The sequence below is a fragment of the Entelurus aequoreus genome, linkage group LG11 (genome assembly GCF_033978785.1).
Source record: "Entelurus aequoreus isolate RoL-2023_Sb linkage group LG11, RoL_Eaeq_v1.1, whole genome shotgun sequence".
In the NCBI taxonomy this organism is placed as follows: domain Eukaryota; kingdom Metazoa; phylum Chordata; class Actinopteri; order Syngnathiformes; family Syngnathidae; genus Entelurus; species Entelurus aequoreus.
In genome coordinates, this window is record NC_084741.1 from 68,827,104 (window position 1) to 68,849,248 (window position 22,145).

At 43.0% G+C, this 22,145-nt stretch overlaps 1 protein-coding gene across 2 annotated transcripts in view; it reads left to right on the forward strand.

The window, feature by feature from the left end:
* The window catches only part of cicb (capicua transcriptional repressor b), a 98,453-nt gene that overhangs the window by 74,713 nt on the left and 1,595 nt on the right, over positions 1–22,145 (forward strand). The window contains exons 3-19 of one of the 2 annotated variants that reach the window (XM_062063892.1): positions 1,646–1,795; positions 1,870–2,029; positions 2,434–2,545; positions 4,218–4,400; positions 4,740–4,872; positions 4,942–5,120; positions 5,555–5,693; positions 5,815–5,912; positions 6,743–7,703; positions 7,791–7,930; positions 8,016–8,176; positions 12,501–12,697; positions 14,747–15,163; positions 17,607–17,896; positions 17,964–18,121; positions 18,209–18,360; positions 21,591–21,863. In XM_062063892.1, the coding sequence (XP_061919876.1) occupies positions 1,646–1,795; positions 1,870–2,029; positions 2,434–2,545; positions 4,218–4,400; positions 4,740–4,872; positions 4,942–5,120; positions 5,555–5,693; positions 5,815–5,912; positions 6,743–7,703; positions 7,791–7,930; positions 8,016–8,176; positions 12,501–12,697; positions 14,747–15,163; positions 17,607–17,896; positions 17,964–18,121; positions 18,209–18,360; positions 21,591–21,863 (3,903 nt within the window). Of the gene's footprint in view, positions 1–1,645; positions 1,796–1,869; positions 2,030–2,433; positions 2,546–4,217; positions 4,401–4,739; positions 4,873–4,941; positions 5,121–5,554; positions 5,694–5,814; positions 5,913–6,742; positions 7,704–7,790; positions 7,931–8,015; positions 8,177–12,500; positions 12,698–14,746; positions 15,164–17,606; positions 17,897–17,963; positions 18,122–18,199; positions 18,361–21,590; positions 21,864–22,145 lie in introns of both variants that reach the window. The other variant, XM_062063891.1, reaches the window with a different exon arrangement.

A 22,145-nucleotide genomic window follows, 5' to 3' on the forward strand; every position in this document is an offset into this window, starting at 1 on the left:
GATGAATGCACCACCTGGTAAACAAACGTACACACGGAATCTGCGCCGCTCGCCTTTTTTTTTTTTTTTTTTTTGTTACCGTCAACACGGGGCTTTAATTCAGTTATGTGGCGGAAACAAGCAAGTTCGCACCGGGTGTCTTCTTGCACGCCTCCCCAAACACGCCTCGCCTCCGTAACTGAGACATGAGAAGACTTGCGTCGCTTTTGGCGTCTGTTGTGCGGCTTGTGCACGGCCAGGGGCGTTACCGATGTCCGTTTGTGGGCTCCGGTGCTGGTAATAGGAATCTACACGGTGCACGGATTTATTCACTAACTCCACATTGCTTCCATCTTGCGGGCTACTGACTGCACCGGCCTCTTTTTGTTGTTGTGGTAGCACACACTTTCAAGTCGTGTCATGACCCAGAGAGACTGCGTAGCTGCCAGGCGGATGTTGTAATCCAGGCCGTGGATGTGGAGGAGGCCTCTTTAACCCCTTAACCGCCACGCTGCAGCAGTAATGTAAACAAACATCCGAGCAGGCAGAGAGGGGATTGGGGGGTAATTCGAACAAGGGAACCAAGCCTTTTTGGACCACAATCTACTTAAGAAAAAAAACTATATTGAACATCGTCCAAACAATCCCTCCACATGACTCATAATCCCACTGTGAAGAATGACTCGGACACAGACAACCTCTCATCAATAGCAAATTGTGGAATCATTTTTCATCCTCCTCCGACCATCTTCTATAGAAGGAACTGTACAAAGTGAAGGACACATCTTTTTGTTCCACTATCTCTACAACATCAACCATGTTCTCATCAGAGAATCCTCAGTATCTCCAACAAGGATTAAGCATGTTTGGTTAGTCTTGTCATTGTTTTTTTTTATGTCACTGTTGCAAATCTGGAGCTATGTTAGGCTTGTTTGTTCAATTGAATCGTAGGATTTTGATATTTATATTCCATTGCCCGGGTACTCCGGCTTCCTCCCACCTCCAAAGACATGCACCTGGGGATAGGTTGATTGGCAACACTAAATTGGCCCTAGTGTGTGAATGTGAGTGTGAATGTTGTCTGTCTATCTGTGTTGGCGCTGCGATGAGGTGGCAACTTGTCCAGGGTGTACCCCGTCTTCCGCCCGAATGCAGCTGAGATAGGCTCCAGCACCCTCCGCGACCCCAAAAGGGACAAGTGGTAGAAAATGGATGGATGTTTTTTTATTATGCCTGTTTTTCATTTGTTTTAATTTTCCTCTTTGGGTTCGGTTCATGGCTTTACTTCCACTGGTTTATTTATACACATTTTATTCCCGAAGCAAACTATCGTCCAATCTCATGGGTAAATACAATCATTTTGGCTTTTTCTTTTATTGTCCACAGACGGAATTAAAGTTATAGTAATGTAGAGAAGGCTTCTGATAAGACTAAGATTATCCATCCATCCATTTTCTACCGCTTATTCCCTTCGGGGTCGCGGGGAGACTAAGATTAGTTTATTTCAAAGGGGACAATGCAATTTCATAAAACACATGATTAAAAAAGCCAGAATTAGCCAGAAGGCTTGTTTTCACATGTAGTCCCCTGGCCATGATGTAAAAAAGGCATTGTTGTTCTTGTCTTTATATTTTTGCTCAGTATACATCATGTTTTCTCTCCATAGTGTGGACCAACGTGGAGCCCCGGTCCGTTCCAGTTTTCCCCTGGCATTCTTTAGTTCCCTTCCTGGCTCCCACCCAATCAGATGCAGCCTCTCAGCCGGGGGAGGTCCAGCATCCTGTCAATCATCCCCACACGGCCACACTAAAGACAGGTACTATTCTGTCTTAATTATAAATATGTCATTTGCATCGATCAAGTCATCAAGAATTTATCGTGTTTCCTCAGATTTCCAGGGAGGGGCAGCGCCACCTGAGCCTGCCGAGGCCCCTCCCGCTGTGGAGAGAGGTCCCCTGGCCCGGCATGTCCCCGCTGCCGAAGAGCCAGAGAAGGAGAAAGGGGAGCGGGAGAGACCTGAGAGCGAGACGGAGAGTGACGTGGATGACCTGTATGTCAATCGTTTGAATCTGTGCATGTAACCAAAGTTATGCATTTGTCCATGTTAGCCTTTTGTGCATATTCTCGGCACGCTGCTGTGCACCCACACATACAGCGAGTGAGTGTGATTTTTCTTTTTTCTCGCACTAATTTGGGCAGTGGAGCTCCTTGCCAGAGAAGAACAAAAGCCTTTCTTTGCAACACTTTATCATTGTATGAAAGGCAGTGCGTTGAATAGTGTGCCATTGATTCTTCAGCACTTGATCTATAAGAGCGATCATGATTAATACGGCATACAAATTGATTTTGAGTTAAACTGGCATACGAACGATGCTTGCATGTACTAACATACTGTAATAATGTGTTTTATCAATCAACCTTTGAAAGATGACTTCTGTTTTGGTCTTACTGTAGCTTCCTTCCTGGCGTTGTACCGGAGCCGCCCCTTTCTACGCCCCCCGTAAAGAGACGCACTCAGTCTCTCAGCGCGCTGCCCAAAGATGGAGACAAGAGCAGCCCTGGAAAGGTAGTCTTTTCACTTTTCTGGAACAATCTGTTTGTATTTATACATTTACAATGCAGTTTTCCTATAGGAAATGATGGAAACAGAATTGAAACCGTGGCCATCATTAAGTTTTATTAACTTTAGACAGTGCATTGAGTAACAATTTGACATTCTTAACTAGCATACATGTATAAAAAAGTGTAATAGAATTAAACGTAAGTACTTTCCTGGTGGTGCGTGCATTTTATAACATAGGCATGTGAATTTTCCACGAAAACACAAAAATCCGCGTTTTTAAACATTTATTTTTGCCTCAAAATATTACTTCCGCATTTTTTAAATTAAATATCAATACAAATATGATGTAAAGAAAATTTGGGTTATTTTCTGGATTTTAAAAAGCCTCGGAAATGATAAGATCTTATGCCGCTTAAAGCGCCATACATTGACACTTAAATGGTATCACAGTCCTGTTGGTAGTAAGCGAGGTTGCAAGCTCAACGTAAACAAAGGGCGAACATAGGGGAAAAAAAGGGTAAAGTTAACTCGAAGTCTGGTGTCGAAGTCTCTAATAACTATGCAGCTCCTTGTGCTTGGAACATGTTACAAACAGACTGGAAGCTGACTGAATATTTATCCTTAAGTGCTTTTAAATCTAAACAGAGCATTTGAAGGAGCCTCAATTTTCTGTAACTGTTTTACTTGATGTCCATCCTGTCATTTTAATGTGTAATGTGAATGTAATTGTACGTGTAACTTTGCTGCCTCTTGGCCTGGACTCCCTTGAAAAATAGGTTTTTATCTCAATGGGATTTTTTTCCTGGTTAAATAAAGGTTAAATACAATTTAAAAAATACAGTTCCGTGGATGAATAATGTAAACCCACTACACCGGTAGTTTTTAATGCTTTCACAGCGAGTCTAATGACAGATATAAGTTAGAACTTTATGCTACTTTATATTAGAAATGGCAACAGCAGAGGGTGAATGCCCAATAACAAGAAGATAGAGAAAAAGAAGAAGCTTATCGACTACGGTGTTGTCACGGACTACTATGGCGGACGCGCGCACATTTTCAGGATTTATGCAAATCCCAAATACACATCAGCAGGTACCAGAAGGTAAGACAAGTAATTATTATGCAGTTATTATTATTGTGAAACAAAACGCCAGTCTGCTAAAAGGTGCCATTTTGCGCTCCTTATACACGCACCATAAAAAGACTTGTATTTTGAAGCAGAGTACGTTTGACTACGGCAGCCGTAATGCGCTGACAATCCATCAAGCGGTGTGGCTTCATAGCTTACTAAAGTCGTAGTAAAACGTTTTGACAGATTTTTGAGTGCCGTGTGTAATGTTCTATATTTTCAGTGGAACATTTAAAGTTTTGGTGTTGTTTACTGGCGTCATCTTGCAGTCTACACGTATCGCTCATATGTGACTGCCATCTACTGCTCACCCTTATCATTACACCATGTATCAAATAAAATAGCTGCGGGGTCGGTAAGCACAACCAAAATTATTCCGTATAATAGGTGCACTGTTGATTTTTGAGAAAGTGCTTTAAAGGTGTGATTTCCAAGAACTGTAACCCTTGATGAATTGCTCATTTTGGACTTCAGACATTCCTTTCTATATTGTTGCAATTGTCCATCTTCTATCCAACATCATGTCTTCCTGCCTCTCCTGCTCAGAGGGAAAAGGACCACATTCGGCGACCGATGAATGCCTTCATGATTTTCAGCAAGCGCCATCGAGCATTGGTGCATCAGCGCCACCCCAACCAGGATAATCGGACAGTCAGCAAGATCCTGGGCGAGTGGTGGTATGCTCTCGGACCTAAAGAGAAGCAAAAATACCACGACTTGGCTTTCCAGGTACAGTAACGGGGTTTATTTAAAAAAAAAAAAGTGTATGTCTATTAGTGCTAAGATTGTGCTTGGGGACGGCGTGGCGCGGTTGGGAGTGTGGCCGTTTCAGCAACCTGAGGGTTCCTGGTTCAATCCCCACCTTCTACCAACCTTGTCACGTCCGTTGTGTCCTTGAGCAAGACACTTCCCCCTTGCTCCTGATGGGTCGTGGTTAGGGCCTTGCATGGCAGCTCCCGCCATCAGTGTGTGAATGTGGAAATAGTGTCAAAGCGCTTTGAGTACCTTGAAGGTAGAAAAGCGCTATACAAGTATAACCCATTTGCCATTATTTCATCTTGTTGCCAGGTGAAAGAGGCCCACTTTAAAGCCCACCCGGACTGGAAGTGGTGCAACAAAGACAGGAAGAAGTCCAGCTCCGAAGGTCGCGGGGTCCCAGGAGGAAAAGATATCAGGGAGAGGAGCATGTCTGAGTCCACAGGTTGGTCTGGTAGAACACACAGTTCATCAATCATTTTGTCTAACCTCCCTTTTGTTTATCATTCGCTAGAGCCGCATTCTGTGGAGATGAAGGGGGTGGTGCCAGGTCTGGTGGGCGTGTCTGAGAGGGTTCCAACAGAGGGTCACATGAACCAGCTGACCCGGCCCAGAGCCTTCTCTCAAAGTGCCGTGCACAGCATGGAGCGCAGTGATAGGGGCAACACGCAAGCCCTTGCGGAACTGGCACAGGTGGGATTTAAGATTAGGGTTTTATGGATGTAACAAAAGCATTCAATACAATCAATCATATATTAATTGACAAAACAGAATGATCCGGTCGTAGGGGTGTCCTTCTAAACTTGGTGAAAAAAGCTACCGAACAAATAGGAAGCAAAATGTGAGGCTAGGAGATCACACCTCGGAGATACAGTATGTCTTGTGGTGTACCCCAGTGGTCAGTTCTGGGTCCAAAACTATTCAACCTATATCATCTGTAAAAGCACAAAACACATAAATACTATTTGCAGATGACACTGGTGCATTCTGCTCAGGGGAAAACGCACAGGAAGTAATAAACGGTAGAGGACAAAATGAACAAATTGATTATCACATATAATAATTATAACATTATTTCCTGTTTCAAAAAGCAGTGCTCTGACTGACTGTTTTCCCCTCCTTCCCAGATGTGTGGAGATGGAGGCAGTCAGTTTTCAAGCCACGCCCCACCCCTGTCCCGGTCCCAGCGAGGGGTCAGCGAGGACATGACCAGCGATGAGGAACGCATGGTCATCTGTGAGGAGGAGGGAGATGATGATGTCATCGGTAAGACTCTAAACAGTGCAACGCCCCTGACTCCTCTTTACATAGGCAATATATGTGGTCTGCAATCTGACTGACGTAGCATTGGATGTCAGGTGTAGATGTAGTTTGTTTTCTTTTCCAGAGGACCCTTATCCCAGCAGCTCCATTGACCTCAAGTGCAAGGAGCGGGTGACTGACAGCGACAGCGAGAGAGGTTCTGGGGATGAAAGCGTTCAGAAGGTAACATACTTTATTTTGTAACACATGACAGAACAGTACCATTAACACTCAAAACTAGTGCCTTATTCAATACATTTAATAAGTTCCTTTTAGCTGTTTGGTGTGTTGTCTTAAAAATTAACATGAATAGCTGTGGCTGTAGGCAACCTCTTCATGTAATTTTATTTCCATTAATTAGAAATAACCAACTTAAGTTGGGAGTAGCTGTATTTTAAGTATGACTAATGGTCAGCAAACGGTAGCTTTATCTAACTCTAAAATGTCAGTTGTGTCGTACGGTTGTTTACAAATAACTCATCAGCACTGTGGCTGCTTTTACAACATTGGTTCTGTTGTTTTGTGCAATATACTTCTCCGTAAATCACCATTTTGTCAAAAAGAGCCACATTTTCCATTCCACTTTTTCATGCACTTCACAACATTATTCAAGTAAAAATACAAGTCATTGAATTTAGGTAATAACCCTCTTTATTATCGCATTCTTTTAAAGTAAAGTAAAGTACCAATGATTGTCACACACACACTAGGTGTGGCGAAATTATTCTCTGCATTTGACCCATCACCCTTGATCACCCCCTGGGAGGTGAGGGGAGCAGTGAGCAGCAGCGGTGGCCACGCCCGGGGATAAGCAGGGAGGTAATGGGTCCCATTTTTATAGTCTTTGGTATGACTCGGCCGGGGTTTTAATTCACAACCTACCGATCTCAGGGCGGACACTCTAACCACTAGGCCACTGAGTAGGTTGTCTTATTTTAAGCTTTGTCGGTTGAGTTATAAATATCATTTTTATGGTAAAATTTTCTCTATTGTTGGTCTGTTTGGCTTTTCAGCGAGTCTTTGCTCCAGTCATCTGCTCCACCGCATCCTCATCCTCCTCACATGCGACCCCACATGGCAGGAGTGTCTCACTGTCCTCCTATCCCAGCAGCAGACGTTACGACGAGGGGAGACCAGCAGTCTTTTCTGACCCCAGGAGGAGGGCAGAGGGAGACGTAAAGGACAATTTAGGCGGTGAGGCGGGAGGAGTACAAGCCTCCCCTCTCTCCCTCTCCTCTGGCCAGTCAGTAATCTCGACTTGTCCAGCAGGGGGAGGGCCTCCCCCTTCCTCGTCCGTGGTTGCAAACTCGCACCTGGGCATCGGTGCCATGAGGGTGGCATCCACAGTGCTGACCAATGTGATGCGCCCCGTCATCAGCACGCCGCTCCCCATCGTCAGCAAACCCAGAGAGAGGGGCGCCTCATCCAGTCCGCACACACCTGAGAGAAAGCCCATGGCGCTACAGCAGCAACCGCAATTTCTGATTGGATCAGGAAGCGGCTCCACACCAAGTGGCTACTACTCCTCATCGTCGCCCAACTCTGTAGGTGCTGGGGTGGTGACTAATTTAGTGTTAGGGGGTGCTCTGTCAGGCCAACCTGCAGTGCAGCTCATCACCCAGCCGCCCCAACCTCAGCCCCCCCAACAGCAGCAAGTGGCCATTTCTTCCACAATTGCTTCATTACCACACAGCCACTCCAACGGACCCCTGCCTTTGCCCCTGCTCCAGTCCCAGTTCCTCCCCACATCCTCCCTGGCGCACCCTGGGGGTAAAGCCATCACGCAAGTCCAGTACATACTGCCCACCCTCCCCGCCAATCCTAAGAGCCCGCCGCAGCAGCAGCAGCTCTGCCAGCCAACCAGTATCTTCAACCTGCCCGCAGCCCCGCCCACTCACGCACCCTTGGCAAATGGGAAGCAGCATGGCTCAAGCTCACTGACGTGTTATTCGTCCAGCCCAGCAGGAACTAGAGGTGATAGCAAAGCTACATTTCTAATATTAATCTGAGATGACATAACAATGTCAAATATACATGTATTCTCTTCCTGCCTTGGCTCAGTGCAAACACAGTCCCCGGTGCTCCAGGGTAAAATGGTTGTTCCCATGGCAACAGTACGGGCCACGCCGGCCCCCGCCCAGCAATTCCCCATCGTGGCCCCGCAGCTTCCTCTGCAGAATGGCGCTCAGGCAGGAAGCAAGGTTTGGCAACCACTTTAATTAGGATACATCATTATCTCACACACTTGCAGCACTCACTGTGTTTTTTTGTTTTTTTTATCTCCAGATCATCCAAATAGCCCCCATGCCGATGGTCCAGTCTCAGTTGTCTCAAGGAGGGGCAGTCCACCCCACCAGCCCCTTCCCCGTGACAGTGGCCACCGCTGCAGTCGTGGCTCCGGGGCCAGCCCCCTCGCAGGCTGTTTTACTGCCCCCTGCACCCACCAGGTATTGAACATGACAGCACACGAGTCCTCATTCGTAATGGGGACCTTCACCTGAAAAGATAGGCAATACTTAATTACATCAAGATACATTTTACAATTAAAAAAGCCACACTAGGGCATACTTCTGAAATAGATAATCATATTTATGTTTAATATATCCTAACAACACAGCACAACATTTTAAAGGATTCCAACAGCGCTGCAATGTCTTAAATTTGCATGTGCAGGTTAGCCTTAATTCGTGTAGCAGTTAGATACCATTTACTACTTTGCTAAATAAACAGAGCTGTTATTCCGACTATAACGATATCACAACATCAATGCAGCTGAGATAGGCTGCAGCACCCCCCGCGACCCCAAAAATGACAAGCGGTAGAAAATGGATGGAGTATAACATCAAACATACCCTATTTTCCGTAACTATAAGGCGCACCGGATTATAAGGCGCACCTTCAATGAATGGCATATTTTAAAACTTTGTTCATATATAAGGCGCATCGGATTATAAGGCGCATAGAATAGACGCTACAGTAGAGGCTGGGGTTACGTTATGCATCCATTAGATGGAGCTGCGCTAAAGGGAATGTCAACAAAACAGTCAGATAGGTCAGTCAAACTTTATTAACAGATTACAAACCAGCGTTCTGACAACTCTGTTCACTCCCAAAATGAATAAACAGCTGTTTTATTATTTTCTCCGAGGTAAAGTCAGTGACGTGGTGTTTTGTTTATCTTTTAACAACAGCAAAGTATAACATGTAGTGCAACATTTATATCACATAGTGGAGGGGAACTTTTCCCTGATTCAATAAACACGTAAAAAACAGTGATACTGTTACGGTAAATCAAACGTTAGTGCAATCACAATATAGTAACACTCCAAATAGTGCAGAGCAATAACAATATATCAATAACTCAACGTTGCTCAAACGTTAATGTCACACAACACAACACACAAAATAAACATGTAAAGCTCACTTTATGAAGTTATTCCTCATCCACGAATCCCTCGAATTCTTCTTCTTCAGTGTCCGAATTAAACAGTTGGGCGAATACGGCATCCAACATGCCCGGCTCCGTCTCGTCGAAGTCGTCATTAATGGAGTCAGTGTCGCTGCTGCTCTATTCCTGTGTTCTACTGCGTGACTGATTGTCTTAAAGGCCTACTGAAATGAAATGTTTTTATTTAAACGGGGATAGCAAATCCATTCTATGTGTCATACTTGATCATTTCGCGATATTGCCATATTTTTGCTGAAAGGATTTAGTAGAGAACAACGACGATAAAGGTCGCAATTTTTGGTCGCTGATAAAAAAAGCCTTGCCTATACCGGAAGTAGTGTGATGTCACCGGAGGAAGGACTCCTCACATTTTCCCATTGTTTACAATGCAGCGAGAGAGATTCGGACCGAGAAAGCGACGATTACCCTATTAATTTGAGCGAGGATGAAAGATTCGTGGATGAGGAAAGTGAGAGTGAAGGACTACAGTGCAGTGCAGGACATATCTTTTTTCGCTCTGACCGTAACTTAGGTACACGGGTTCATTGCAATTTGTTTAATGAACAATGAAGGCTGCAAAGAAGAAAGTTGTAGGTGGGATCGGTGTATTAGCAGCGGACTACAGCAACACAACCAGGAGGACTTTGTTGGAGAGCAGACGCGCTAGCCGGCGACCTCACCTTGACTTCCTACGTCTCCGGGCCGCCAAACGCATCGGGTGAAGTCCTTCGTCCTTCCGTCGATCGCTGGAACGCAGGTGAGCACGGGTGTTGATGAGCAGATGAAGGCTGGCTGGCGTAGGTGGAGAGCTAAGGTTTTTAGCATAGCTCTGTGAGGTCCGGTTGCTAAGTAGGCTTCAATGGCGTCGTTAGCACAGCATTGTTAACCTTCGCCAGCCTGGAAAGCATTAACCGTGTATTTACATGTCCACGGTTTAATAGTATTGTTGATGTTCTATCTATCCTTCCAGTCAGGGGTTTATTTTTTTTGTTTCTATATGCAGTTAAAGCACGATGCTATCACGTTAGCTTGTAGCTAAAGCGTTTCGCCGATGTATTGTCGTGGAGATAAAAGGCACTGAATGTCCATTTCACGTTCTCGACTCTCATTTTCAAGAGGATATAGTATCCGAGGTGGTTTAAAATACAAATCCGTGATCCACAATAGAAAAAGGAGAGAGTGTGGAATCCAATGAGCCAGCTTGTACCTAAGTTACGGTCAGAGCGAAAAAAAATATGTATTTCACTGCATTCTAGTCTGTCACTCTAACGTTCCTCGTCCACGAATCTTTCATCCTCGCTCAAATTAATGGGGTAATGGTCCGAAAGCTCTAGCTGCGTTGAAAACAATAGGAAAATATGAGGGAGTGAACAACTGACAACGTCACGCTACTTCCTGTAGGGGCAAGGTTTTTTTTTTATCAGAGACCAAAAGTTGCGAACTTTATCGACGTTGTTCTATACTAAATCCTTTCAGCAAAAATATGGCAATATCGCAAAATGATCAAGTATGACACATAGAATGGATTTGCTATTCCCGTTTAAATAAAAAAAATTCATTTCAGTAGGCCTTTAAGAATAGGCATTAATGCTCAGAATATATCAATTAAAGCGTCAGAATATTCACGACGACAGTGACTTCTGCACCACAAACATAAGCAAAACAGAGTCTAACATAACATGGAGAACTCGCCAAATTTCTCCGTGGCGTTCCAAATGTTTCTGTGGCAGGCCGCCACAAATAAAATGAATGTATGGGAAACACTGATGTTTTATTGGATTGTACCTCATGTATACAGGTGAAAATCAAACAATTAGAATGCCGTGCATAGGTTTGTTTATTCCAGCAGTTAAATTTACAAAGTGAAACTAATACATGACATAGGCTCATAACATACAACTCAAGATTTCTGAAGCCTTTTTTGATATAATTTTGATGATTATGTCTTACAGCTTATGAAAACCTCAAATTGAAAATCTCATAAAATTTTGGGGTTTTAAAAACTATATAGAAATAAATGTTTGACATATCTCACTTGGCATGTAATGAGTTTATATCACATACTACACGATATTCAAATTTTCAACTGGACATATTTTGGGGCACTATTTTTGTTTTAATGCTACTAAAGCAGCAATTTATTGACAAAAAAGTTCACCACAATCCCAGAATAGTCCTTTAACTAAAGTTTTAAAATGAACTTTTTTCACATTCAAAAAGAGCGTTTTCACTACAATTGCCAGGTTGCTTCCGAGTTTCAGGGGGAGGAGAAGAGTTCCATTAGGCTACGGTTTATTTAGTGCAGATTTGGACGTATTTTGAAAGATTTAGGGAACTATACACGCCAAATATCACGAAAAAATATTCGACATTTCTAAAGATTTAAACCATTCATCATCACCGAAGTCGACCCTTCAAGTTACTGCTCGACCGCACTTCTTTCTACACTCACAAGGATTTAAAGTCGCAAAGATTGGAGAGACACTGTTTTTACATCTGGAGGGGTCCACTAATTAGGCATTATTCCGTGAAAGACAATGTTGGACTCGGTAAGTAACGTATTTGATTGGCATTAAAAAGTACCGTACTGCTGTGATTGTGATGCTAATGAGAAAAATAATAAGTTTAGTTTTTGCAGTTGATTTCGTAGTATTTTCACTCTCCTTACAATTGACTTCTAGCGAGAATGACGCTGTTTGACCTCCATGTGCTCGTATCCAAGGCGACGTGACGCCACGTGTGACCCAGCAATAGCAAGCAATCACAAGCATTTTCACCCTTTTTAGGGAAGGCAAATTGTTTATTCCAACACAATTAAATGTTGGATTTATGTGTGACAACAAATACTTTGAGGGTGTAGCATGCCAGTCAGAGCAAAAAAAAAAACTTTCTCTTATGCTGTTCATTTCGATGCTAGCTGGAGTTTCGATGGGCTAAATGATGGCGTATCACCAGGAAGTAGTATCGTTTCATATCAACTGTTGGAGACCAGCGAGCAGACAAAAGGGAAAAGAAGAAGTACAGCAGGGGTGCAGCTGAGGCAGAACAGCTCTATTCTGAATGTGTTAGTCATGCTGCTGGTAGCCTGAGCTGCCTCCGCCTTCCACCCCCACACTAGCTCTCTAGCTACACACACACACACACAAACACACACTCAGGTCAACAAGCGCTGTGCTACCCGGCCTTTGAGCCTTTCTGCACAAGTTCTCTTTTTGTTCTTCCTTCCTGTTCTGTCACGTTATTAAACCGTCACCCTCTACTACAACATAGTCAACCTAAACAATCAATGATCAGAATTTCCAATCATCTCTCGACGTGTGCAGGATCACCTACGTCCAGTCCACTCCGGGGCTCCCCTCGTCGCTGCCTCTGGTGTCCTCAACAACAGCCTCCAGCCATCCCCCCACCCAGCAAGCGCTGCCGGTGCCTGGATCCACATATGTGCCACCCTCCCTGGCCACCCTCGGCTTCACGACCATCCCACCCTCTGGTCAGGCGTTGGTTCAACCGCTGATTACAGGTCAGTGCAGCTTACAGCTGGACTTCATTGCCACATGACTTTTGGAGAAAGTCTGAATATTTCTCAAGTAGGAGTGTAACGGTACACAAACATTTCGGTTCGGTACTTACCTCGGTTTAGAGGTCACGGTTCGGTTCATTTTCGGTACAGTAAGAAAACAACAAAATAAACATTTTTGGGTTATTTATTTACCAAATTTGCAAAATCTTCCACCAAAAATATTTTTCTTAGTGGAATATTTGATGTGAAGTAATCGGAACCTTGGATAGGTCAATAATTCATAATAATATTGATTTTGATTCAATATTATGTTTTGAGCAATGACAGTTTGAAAAAAAAAAAAACAGCTTTGTTTTATTAGTCAACATTGCAACTTTTTCTAAATTACATTTAACCTTTAAGCCTTTTTATTTCACTTTTGTTATGTTTTTGTTTATTTTAATGGTATTTTTAGAATGTGCCATGGGCCTTTAAAACATTAGCTGTGGGCCGCAAATGGCCTCTGGGGCACACTTTTGACACCCCTGCTATAGATAATAAAAAATTCAATCTGATAAATCTATGGATAAAAAGCAGAGCCTGGCGACGCATGCGCGTTTATCATAACTCTCTCGCTCTCTCTGTCTCTGCCCCTCCCTCACCAATGCTGCTGCGTGCACAATTTGTTTTGCTTTTAACCCCTTCTTAACCCTGAACGTACATTGGAAACTCGTTCGGTACACCTCCGAACCGAACCGGAACCCCCGTACCGAAACGGTTCAATACAAATACACGTACTGTTACACCCCTATTCTCAAGTCATGATAGAGTTTTCATGAAAAGTAAGGCAGCAGTCTCACAAAAAAATTTTTTTTGTAGCACTGTCAAAATGAGGGAGTTAATTCACGTGATTAATCACAAAAAATTCTATTAAAAAAATTTACCTGACAGCCATAGTTTTCTATGATTGCAGCAGTCTCTGTCCGGGCTGCTCAATACAATACAGATACTTGGACAGCATAAATAAATATAGTTTTTGTGTGAAGTGTGTTGCCTCTCAAGCACATGCAGTAATCTCCACCTGCATATTATCAATTTATGGTTAAAAGTATGCATTTCCGAATTGTAATTTAGTTGACTTTTTTTTTTTTTTTTCACTTATAAGAAAGTTGTTATTGAGATGCATGATACTTTTTCATGCGGTAATGTCCTCTTTGTATCCTTGTGAGAGCCAGCACGGGGGTCAACTTTTTTTACACTTGTATGACAGATATCAGTGTTTCAGTCATCCCTCGCCACATGGCGCTTCAAATATTGTGGCTTCATCACATCCATTTTTTTAAGCATATTCCACAACATTTTTGCCCTAAATTAAGCATTTTCAAGCATAACACTTGCTAAATGAACTAAAAATATCAATACTACAGTATTATTGGCCTCTACATGAGACCAAACAAATCATGCCGTTCAGGATTGTGGCCACTGATTGGCTCAGCGTCAGACACCATTACTTTACCTACTCAGTGGCCTAATGGTTAGAGTGTCCGCCCTGAGATCGGTAGGTTGTGAGTTTAAACCTCGGCCGAGTCATACCAAAAACTATAAAAATGGGACCCATTAACTCTCTGCTTGGCACTCAGCATCAAGAGTTGGAATTGGAGGTTAAATCACCAAAAATGATTCCCGGGCGCGGCCACCACTGCTGCTCACTGCTCCCCTCACCTCCCAGGGGGTGATCAAGGGTGATGGGTCAAATGCAGAGAATAATTTTGCCACACCTAGTGTGTGTGTGACAACCATTGGTACTTTAACTTTAACTTTATTTGAAGAAAGGTGACCAACGGGTGTTATTTCATGTCTTGAGGGCTCTCATAATGTTGAAAAATATATTTGGAAGGTAGTAAACAGGTTTTTTTATGCTATAGCTATGAAAATATTCTATTTAATTCATTAATTTGGCGAAAATTCATTTATCACAGAGGGATGGATGTCCGGAACCAACTAACAACGATGAATAAAGTACTGTACTGTAACGATATTTATTATTGAATATTTGCGTCCCCCTTGCAGGTCAACCTCCCCTCCTGGCCACCGCCCCTTCGCCACAGCCCCACAGCTCAGCTCCCGTCTCTGGTTCCAGCGGCCAGATAGTCACCGCCATCTACCCTCCTTCACAGAGTGTCACCATGGCAACGGGGGTCGTCTCCATGACAGCCGTCCCCCCGAACGCGGCCATCTACTCCGCCGTCTCCAACCCCTCCAGCACTTCCAGCCAAAAGCACACAGCGGCCGTCGCTCAGCCCCATCAGGAGCGACACCTGCCTCTCGACAGACCTGCGGATCGAGCGAGCGACAGGCAGGCTGAGAGGCAGACGGATGCGGCGCTGGAGCAGTCGCAGCGCCAAGTGCAGAGCTCAGTGGCGCACCCCAGTGGGCACGCTGTTTGTTCTAGGCCATACAGTCCTCCTCTCACAATCCAAACGTCAGGTAGGCTTGCATCTTTGTCCATTCAAGCTTTCATACCAATAATATTTATTTTCAAAATGTGCGCGATGCTTCTATGGCACTATATAACAAAACCATCCCGAATTCTAATGCAATCAAAAGACAACACGTGTGTCTTGTTTGCTTTTTCAACCCAAACACGTTGTGATTTTCTAATACTGGACTTTTTAGAAAAGGTTTATTAAAAAAAGACCTCAGGCATTTAACAAATGTTTTTTCACAAAAAAGTATTGGAAAAATGAACTATTAAATATTTTAAATAAACTCTATTGAATGAATTTATTATATGTAATATAATTGATTAATCTATTAAATTATTGTGTTGTGTGTGGTTTCATTTAATTCTGTTATGTTTGTTTCAAGAAAAAAAAATACCGTAACCTGTTCATGCTGTACTTTAAACAGCTAACTACCCTAAAAGACGTATTGTTTTCCCAAACCGGCAAAGAACAGAGTTTTAATTGAAAGCAGGATACCGTATTTTTCGGAGTATAAGTCACACCGGCCGAAAATGCATAATAAAGAAGGAAAAAAACATATATAAGTCGCACTGGAGTATAAGTCGCATTTTGGGGGGAAATTTATTTGATAAAACCCAACACCAAGAATAGACATTTGAAAGGCATGTAAAATAAATAAAGAATAGTGAACAACAGGCTGAATAAGTGTATGTTATATGAGGCATAAATAACCAACTGAGAACGTGCCTGGTATGTTAACGTAACATATTATGGTAAGAGTCATTCAAATAACTATAACATATAGAACATGCTATACGTTTACCAAACAATCTGTCACTCCTAATCGCTAAATCCCATGAAATCTTATACGTCTAGTCTCTTACGTGAATGAGCTAAATAATATTATTTGATATTTTACGGTAATGTGTTAATAATTTCACACATAAGTCGCTCCTGATTATAAGTCGCACCCCCGGCCAAACTATGAAAAAAACTGCGACTTATAGTCAGAAAAATATGGTAATTGAAGAGAGGCTGTTGTTGAGAACATATTAATCATGATACAACTGCCATCTTGTGGCGTTAAATAAACAAATAATAATTTTTAAAAAAGATGTTGCCGATAGCCACAAATCATTTTTACCCTAACAGTAGTTACACTCATGTGGTTTATTTGCTTTTGTAGACCACACATTTTAGCTGATTAATTGAAACTTGGCTAATTGATTAGTGAAAAGAATACATGTATTATTTGGAGCAGTTGCGATTGACACAACAGTGTTTCTGCTGGTTGCAGCCAAGCAGTCCACTCTATTTTTATTTCCATAATATACTGCAGTGTATACCATATTTTTCGGGCTATAAGGCGTGTTTAAACCAACCCACCAAATTTGAAAAGAAATAAATATTTTTACATACATTAGCTGTACCGAACTATTATACCGGTATAATTAGATTTTGACGGTGCCTGTCCCACGGCAGTAAAACGGCTGATCAAACAAAACAGAAATAATTGTCATGGACCCACGAGCTGTGGAAGCTTAGCTCTCCAATCAGCTAAACAGACTCAATAACTCCACGATGATGTTTTTGTAAATTTAAGAAACTGAAACAATACCAAAAAAATGCCATTGTACGTTAATAATACAAAAACAGACACATGTAAACATATTCACAAATGCTAACAACAACGCTAGCTTGATTACATTACAATAACATGTACAAATATGCAGGAAAACACACCTACAGACTTCATACATGGGACGATTAGTAAGTATGAGTTGTTTTAGTTATATTGTAAAACTTACAAACATTGCTTGGAGTGATGAATGAAGAATCCTTTCGAGCAGAAACACTATGGACGGTTACTCCTTCCTGTTGCCTTCCGGTTCAAAGCAAGAAACCGGAAGTAAATAAATAAATGATAAATGGGTTATACTTGTATAGCGCTTTTCTACCTTCAAGGTACTCAAAGCGCTTTGACAGTATTTCCACATTCACCCATTCATACACACATTCACACACTGATGGCGGGAGCTGCCATGCAAGGCGCTAACCAGCAGCCATCAGGAGCAAGGGTGAAGTGTCTTGCCCAAGGACACAACGGACGTGACTAGGATGGTAGAAGGTGGGGATTGAACCCCAGTAACCAGCAACCCTCCGATTGCTGGCACGGCCACTCTACCAACTTCGCCACGTACATTTTCAACCCGCAGCACCTGCACTGAGCAAACTCGTCCAAAAGATGGCGCCATAGCACAAACATTAGCACACCTTTTTTAGTGTCTCTGACTGTGTTGAAAGCTATTTGTTGAATACAAAACATTATGGCCAAGAAAAATCCATAAATTAACTGCACTGTTTCATAAGCCACAGGATTCAAAGCGTGGGAACAAAGTCGCGGCTTATAATCTGGAAAATATGGTTGTTGTTTTCTAATTTTGATGCTCGCCTCTGTTACCCAGCCATTACAACCAAACTATGCCAGCTTCCTGTCAGACCACCCCAGAAAGTGAAGGCAACACTGGCCAGCATCCCAGTGGGCAGCTACGAGGGAGGCGGTCGAGGAAAGGAGCGAGAAAGGGAGCGAGAGCAGGAAAAGGAAAGGGAAAGGGAGGCGGCTTCCAACAGCCACTTCTCCTTCGATCCTGAGCCGGCAGGACAGATGGAGTCTTCAGCTGCACATTCAGCTGAAGAGCCGCCATCCTGTGAGAAGCCACTAGAGGGCTCCAGCACAGCAGAGACCTCCAGAGAGGTGAGAGCCACTTAACACTCCGTTTACAACTAGCCTGGACTTCAACTCCTGTGATGCTTTTCTTCAGGCTGGATGGAAGGAGTCCCATCCTTCCTCTTCACTACCACCTCCATCCATCACAGAGCGCCCCCTGCCACCCCCCCTCACTGACAAAGACGGCCCCCCACCCAAGAAGGTCAAAATTCGGCCCCCACCACTAAAGAAGACCTTTGACTCTGTGGACAAGTGAGTTTTTAGTAGTGTAAGTCCAGTAGACTCCATGGTGGACGGTGCATATATACTTCTGTGTGTGCGTGTTTGCTGGTCGGGAAGGGTGCTGTCGGAGGTCTACTTTGAGGAACGCTTCGCGGAGCTGCCCGAGTTTCGACCGGAGGAGGTCCTGCCTTCGCCCACGCTGCAGAGCCTGGCAACGTCGCCGCGTGCCATCTTGGGCAGCTACCGCCGCAAGAGGAAGAACTCCACAGGTCTGAGTCACAAAAACTGAACGATACTTGCAAGTGTGTTGTGGAATTTAGACATTTCAAAAGTGCTGTTACTACTGGGAACACGCTGTTTGTGTGTCTGTGGCATTAACGTCCACTATTTGCATATGCACTGGAACGCTGAGGGATGGGTACACAATTCCGTACTCGTTTAGGCACAGACCAAATTCCGTCGGTACAAGAGTATCGATTTACATAAGATCAAGCGGTGCCATAATTCCATACCTTTGTTTTTTGTGACGTCCCCTACGGTTGCAGACTAAACACCGGCTTGAACACTTGCCAAGGAAACAAGCACTCATTCAGCACTCTCAGCCAAACTGTCTCTAGACATGGGTCTGCAACCTTTATTATCCAATAGGGATGTCCGATAATGGCTTTTTTGCCGATATTGTCCAACTCTTAATTACCGTTACCGATATCAACCGATACCGATATATACAGACCTGGACATAGTCTGGACTGTATACAAATGCTTATTTTGAAAATGTAATTTTGTTTACAGATTATAAGCAATCTGTTGTTGAAGATCCCAAATTTTGAGTGTACATAAATGAAGGTGTGTGTTGCTGAGCCTGACCTGGACATAATCTGGACTAGACCTGGTTTTTAAGAACCCTTGTGGTCCCCAACCACCGATTGGTACCGGGCCGCACAAGAAATTTAAAAAAAATATATATATATATTTTTTTTATTTTTATTAAATCAACATAAAAAACACAATATATACATTATATGTCAATATAGATGAATACAATCTGCAGGGATACAGTCCGTAAGCACACATGATTGTATTTCTTTATGAAAAAAAAAAAGGAAACTAGTAATTAATGAAAATGAGTAAAATTAACTGTTAAAGGTTAGTACTATTAGTGGAGCAGCAGCACGCACAATCATGTGTGCTTACGGACTGTATCCCTTGCAGACTGTATTGATATATATTGATATATAATGTAGGAACCAGAATATTAATAACAGAAAGAAACAACCCTTTTGTGTGAATGAGTGGGGGAGGGAGTTTTTTTGGGTTGGTGCACTAATTGTAAGTGTATCTTGTGTTTGTTGATTTAATTAAAAAAAATACAAAAACGATACCGATAATTAAAAAAACGATACCGATAATTTCCAATATTAGATTTTAAAGCATTTATCGGCCGATAATATCGGACATCTCTACTATCCGTATATATATCGCTATCTTAAACAAAATGTGTTTAGGTAAAACCTACCATCTTTGTTTTTTTTAAAAATATTTATTAAATCTATAATACAAATAGCCTACATTTAAAAAAACAAAGCTCTGCAACTAACAAAAACAGGCTAAATGACACACTTTGGCTTTGTGGTAACTTTTGTTGGCCACACGCTCAAGCTAGCTGCTAAAACACAGTCAATGTACAGAATGCACACAATTAAAGCTTACAATAAATGTCCAGGGAATGTCCAATAAATAATTGTTATGATAGTTGACGTGTAGGAAAGCATTACTTTAATGATCATTTGACATCAACAAGAACAAAGCGATTGGGACATTTTGAAATTAAGATTAGGAGCAAACGGCACCGTAACAAAGGCAGCATTAAAATATTTTAAATATCCATCCATCCATCCATTTTCTACCGCTTGTCCCTTTCGGGGTAGCAGGGGGTGCTGGAGCCTATCCCAGCTGCATTTGGGTGGTAGGAGGGGTACACCCTGGACAAGTTGCCAACTCATCCAAAGAGACATTTCGCCACCTCTTCCACATTTAAAAAAAATTAGTATTGAGCCGTGAAACGTAACACAGCTTATAACATTTTTCAATAAAAGTTTTCATCTTTTTTAATATTATTTTACAGGAAAATCAGTCTATGTAAAATTAAAAGTTTTCCTTTTGTCTTTTCTTTTCTTTTTTTTGGCAAGTATTTATGGTTACTTAATGGTTTGCACACTCGAGAAGCTTTACTGAACACCGGCTTCCTGTCTCCTTTACTTGCTTTCCTTGCACCTCAGTACTCAGCCTGGGAGATTTCACGGCCTCACAGACTGTACGAATTTATACAACTTTTTTTTAAACGTGCAAACTTTTCTCACTCGAGGGTTAAAAAAAATCTGAGGGGGCCACAAAAAAGGAGGTTTCAAAGCCGCGGATTGCAGACCCCTGCTCTAGATCAGTGTTTTTCAACCACTGTGCTGCGGAATGTAGTCTGGTGTGCCGTGGGCGATTATATAATTTCACCTAGCTGGGTTAAAAATATTTTTTGCAAACCAGTAGTTATAATCCGCAAAATGATGTGTTGTTGTTGAGTGTCTGTGCTGTCTAGAGCTCGGCAGAGTAACCGTGTAATACTCTTCCATATCAGTAGGTGGCAGCGGGTAGCTAATTGCCTTGTCGTGATTCCAATTTGCAGACGACAGCGGGAGGCAGCGTGCAGGTAAACAAGTATCTAACGTTTCAACCAAACAAAAGGCGAGTGCCGCTAAGAAAAGGCATTGAAGCTTAGGGAAGGCTATGCAGAGCGAAACTAAAACTGAACTGACTTACAAAGTAAACAAAAACAGAATGCTGGACGACAGCAAAGACTTACAGCGTGTGGAGTAGAGACGGCGTCCACAAAGTACATCCCGTACAATCAACAATGTTCACACAAAGAAGGACAGCAACAACTTATATAGTCTTGGTTGCTAAAACTAAGCGGGGGCGGGGAATAGCGCTCAAAGGAAGACGTGAAACTGCGACAGGAAAATACCAATTAAACAGGAAAAGCCACCAAAACAGGAGCGCAAAAAACTGAAAATAAGGTGGTGACAGTAGACCTACTTTGAGACAAGAGCTATAGTGATGCATGGTTGGTTATGGTTTGAATTCATAACCCAACAATTGTGGGAACAACTTTTTACTGTCAATATCGGCTGCTGAGGTTCATTTTTTTAATGTTTTCTGCTGGTGGTGTGCCTCCGCATTTTTTGTAATGAAAAAAAAATGTGCCTTGGCTCCAAAAAGGTTGAACAACACTGCTCTAGATAATGTTGCGATTTTCAATGCCAGCAAAGCAAGTATGCCTGATAGAAAACACTCAAACGCATTTATCCGAACTTTTGTCCTGCACTGTATGTACTTTCAATCTAGCTATGGATGTTTTTTTAGTCCCAACTCTGTTTTCTTTCCAGCAGACTTGTGCTTTTCAAAGCGTCAACTTGACTATCATGTTCCACTCGCTCCTCCGCTCTAGATTTGGACTCCGCCACTGACGACCAAATGTCCCCGAAGAGGAAAAGTCGGCGGCGTTCCAGCTGCAACTCGGAGCCCAGCACGCCCAAAAGCGCCGCCAAGTGCGAGGGGGACATCTTCACCTTCGAGCCAGCGGCGGGCGCGGACGGCGAGGACATCCTGGCCGAGCTGGAGTTTGACAAAGTGCCGTACTCGTCCCTGCGTCGCACGCTGGACCAGAGGAGGGCGCTGGTCATGCAGCTGTTCCAGGAGCAGCAGGGCTTCTTTCCATCAGGTACTTCACACATGTTGACACTAGGGGGCAGCACGGCGGACCGTGGTGAGTATGTCTGTATTTGTGCTTGTGTGGTCTTTCTCCTCGTACTCCAGATTCCTCCAAAAACGGCATTTTATGCTTATTGGAGACAAATTGTGTGAATAATTGGCCATTTATATGTGCCCTTTAATGGACTGGCGACCATTATACCTCTGGTATAAGCTCCAGCTCATGTGTGACCCCCATAAGGACAAGGAGACGGACATCCCCACTAAGGACACACATTCATGCTTTGTCCCC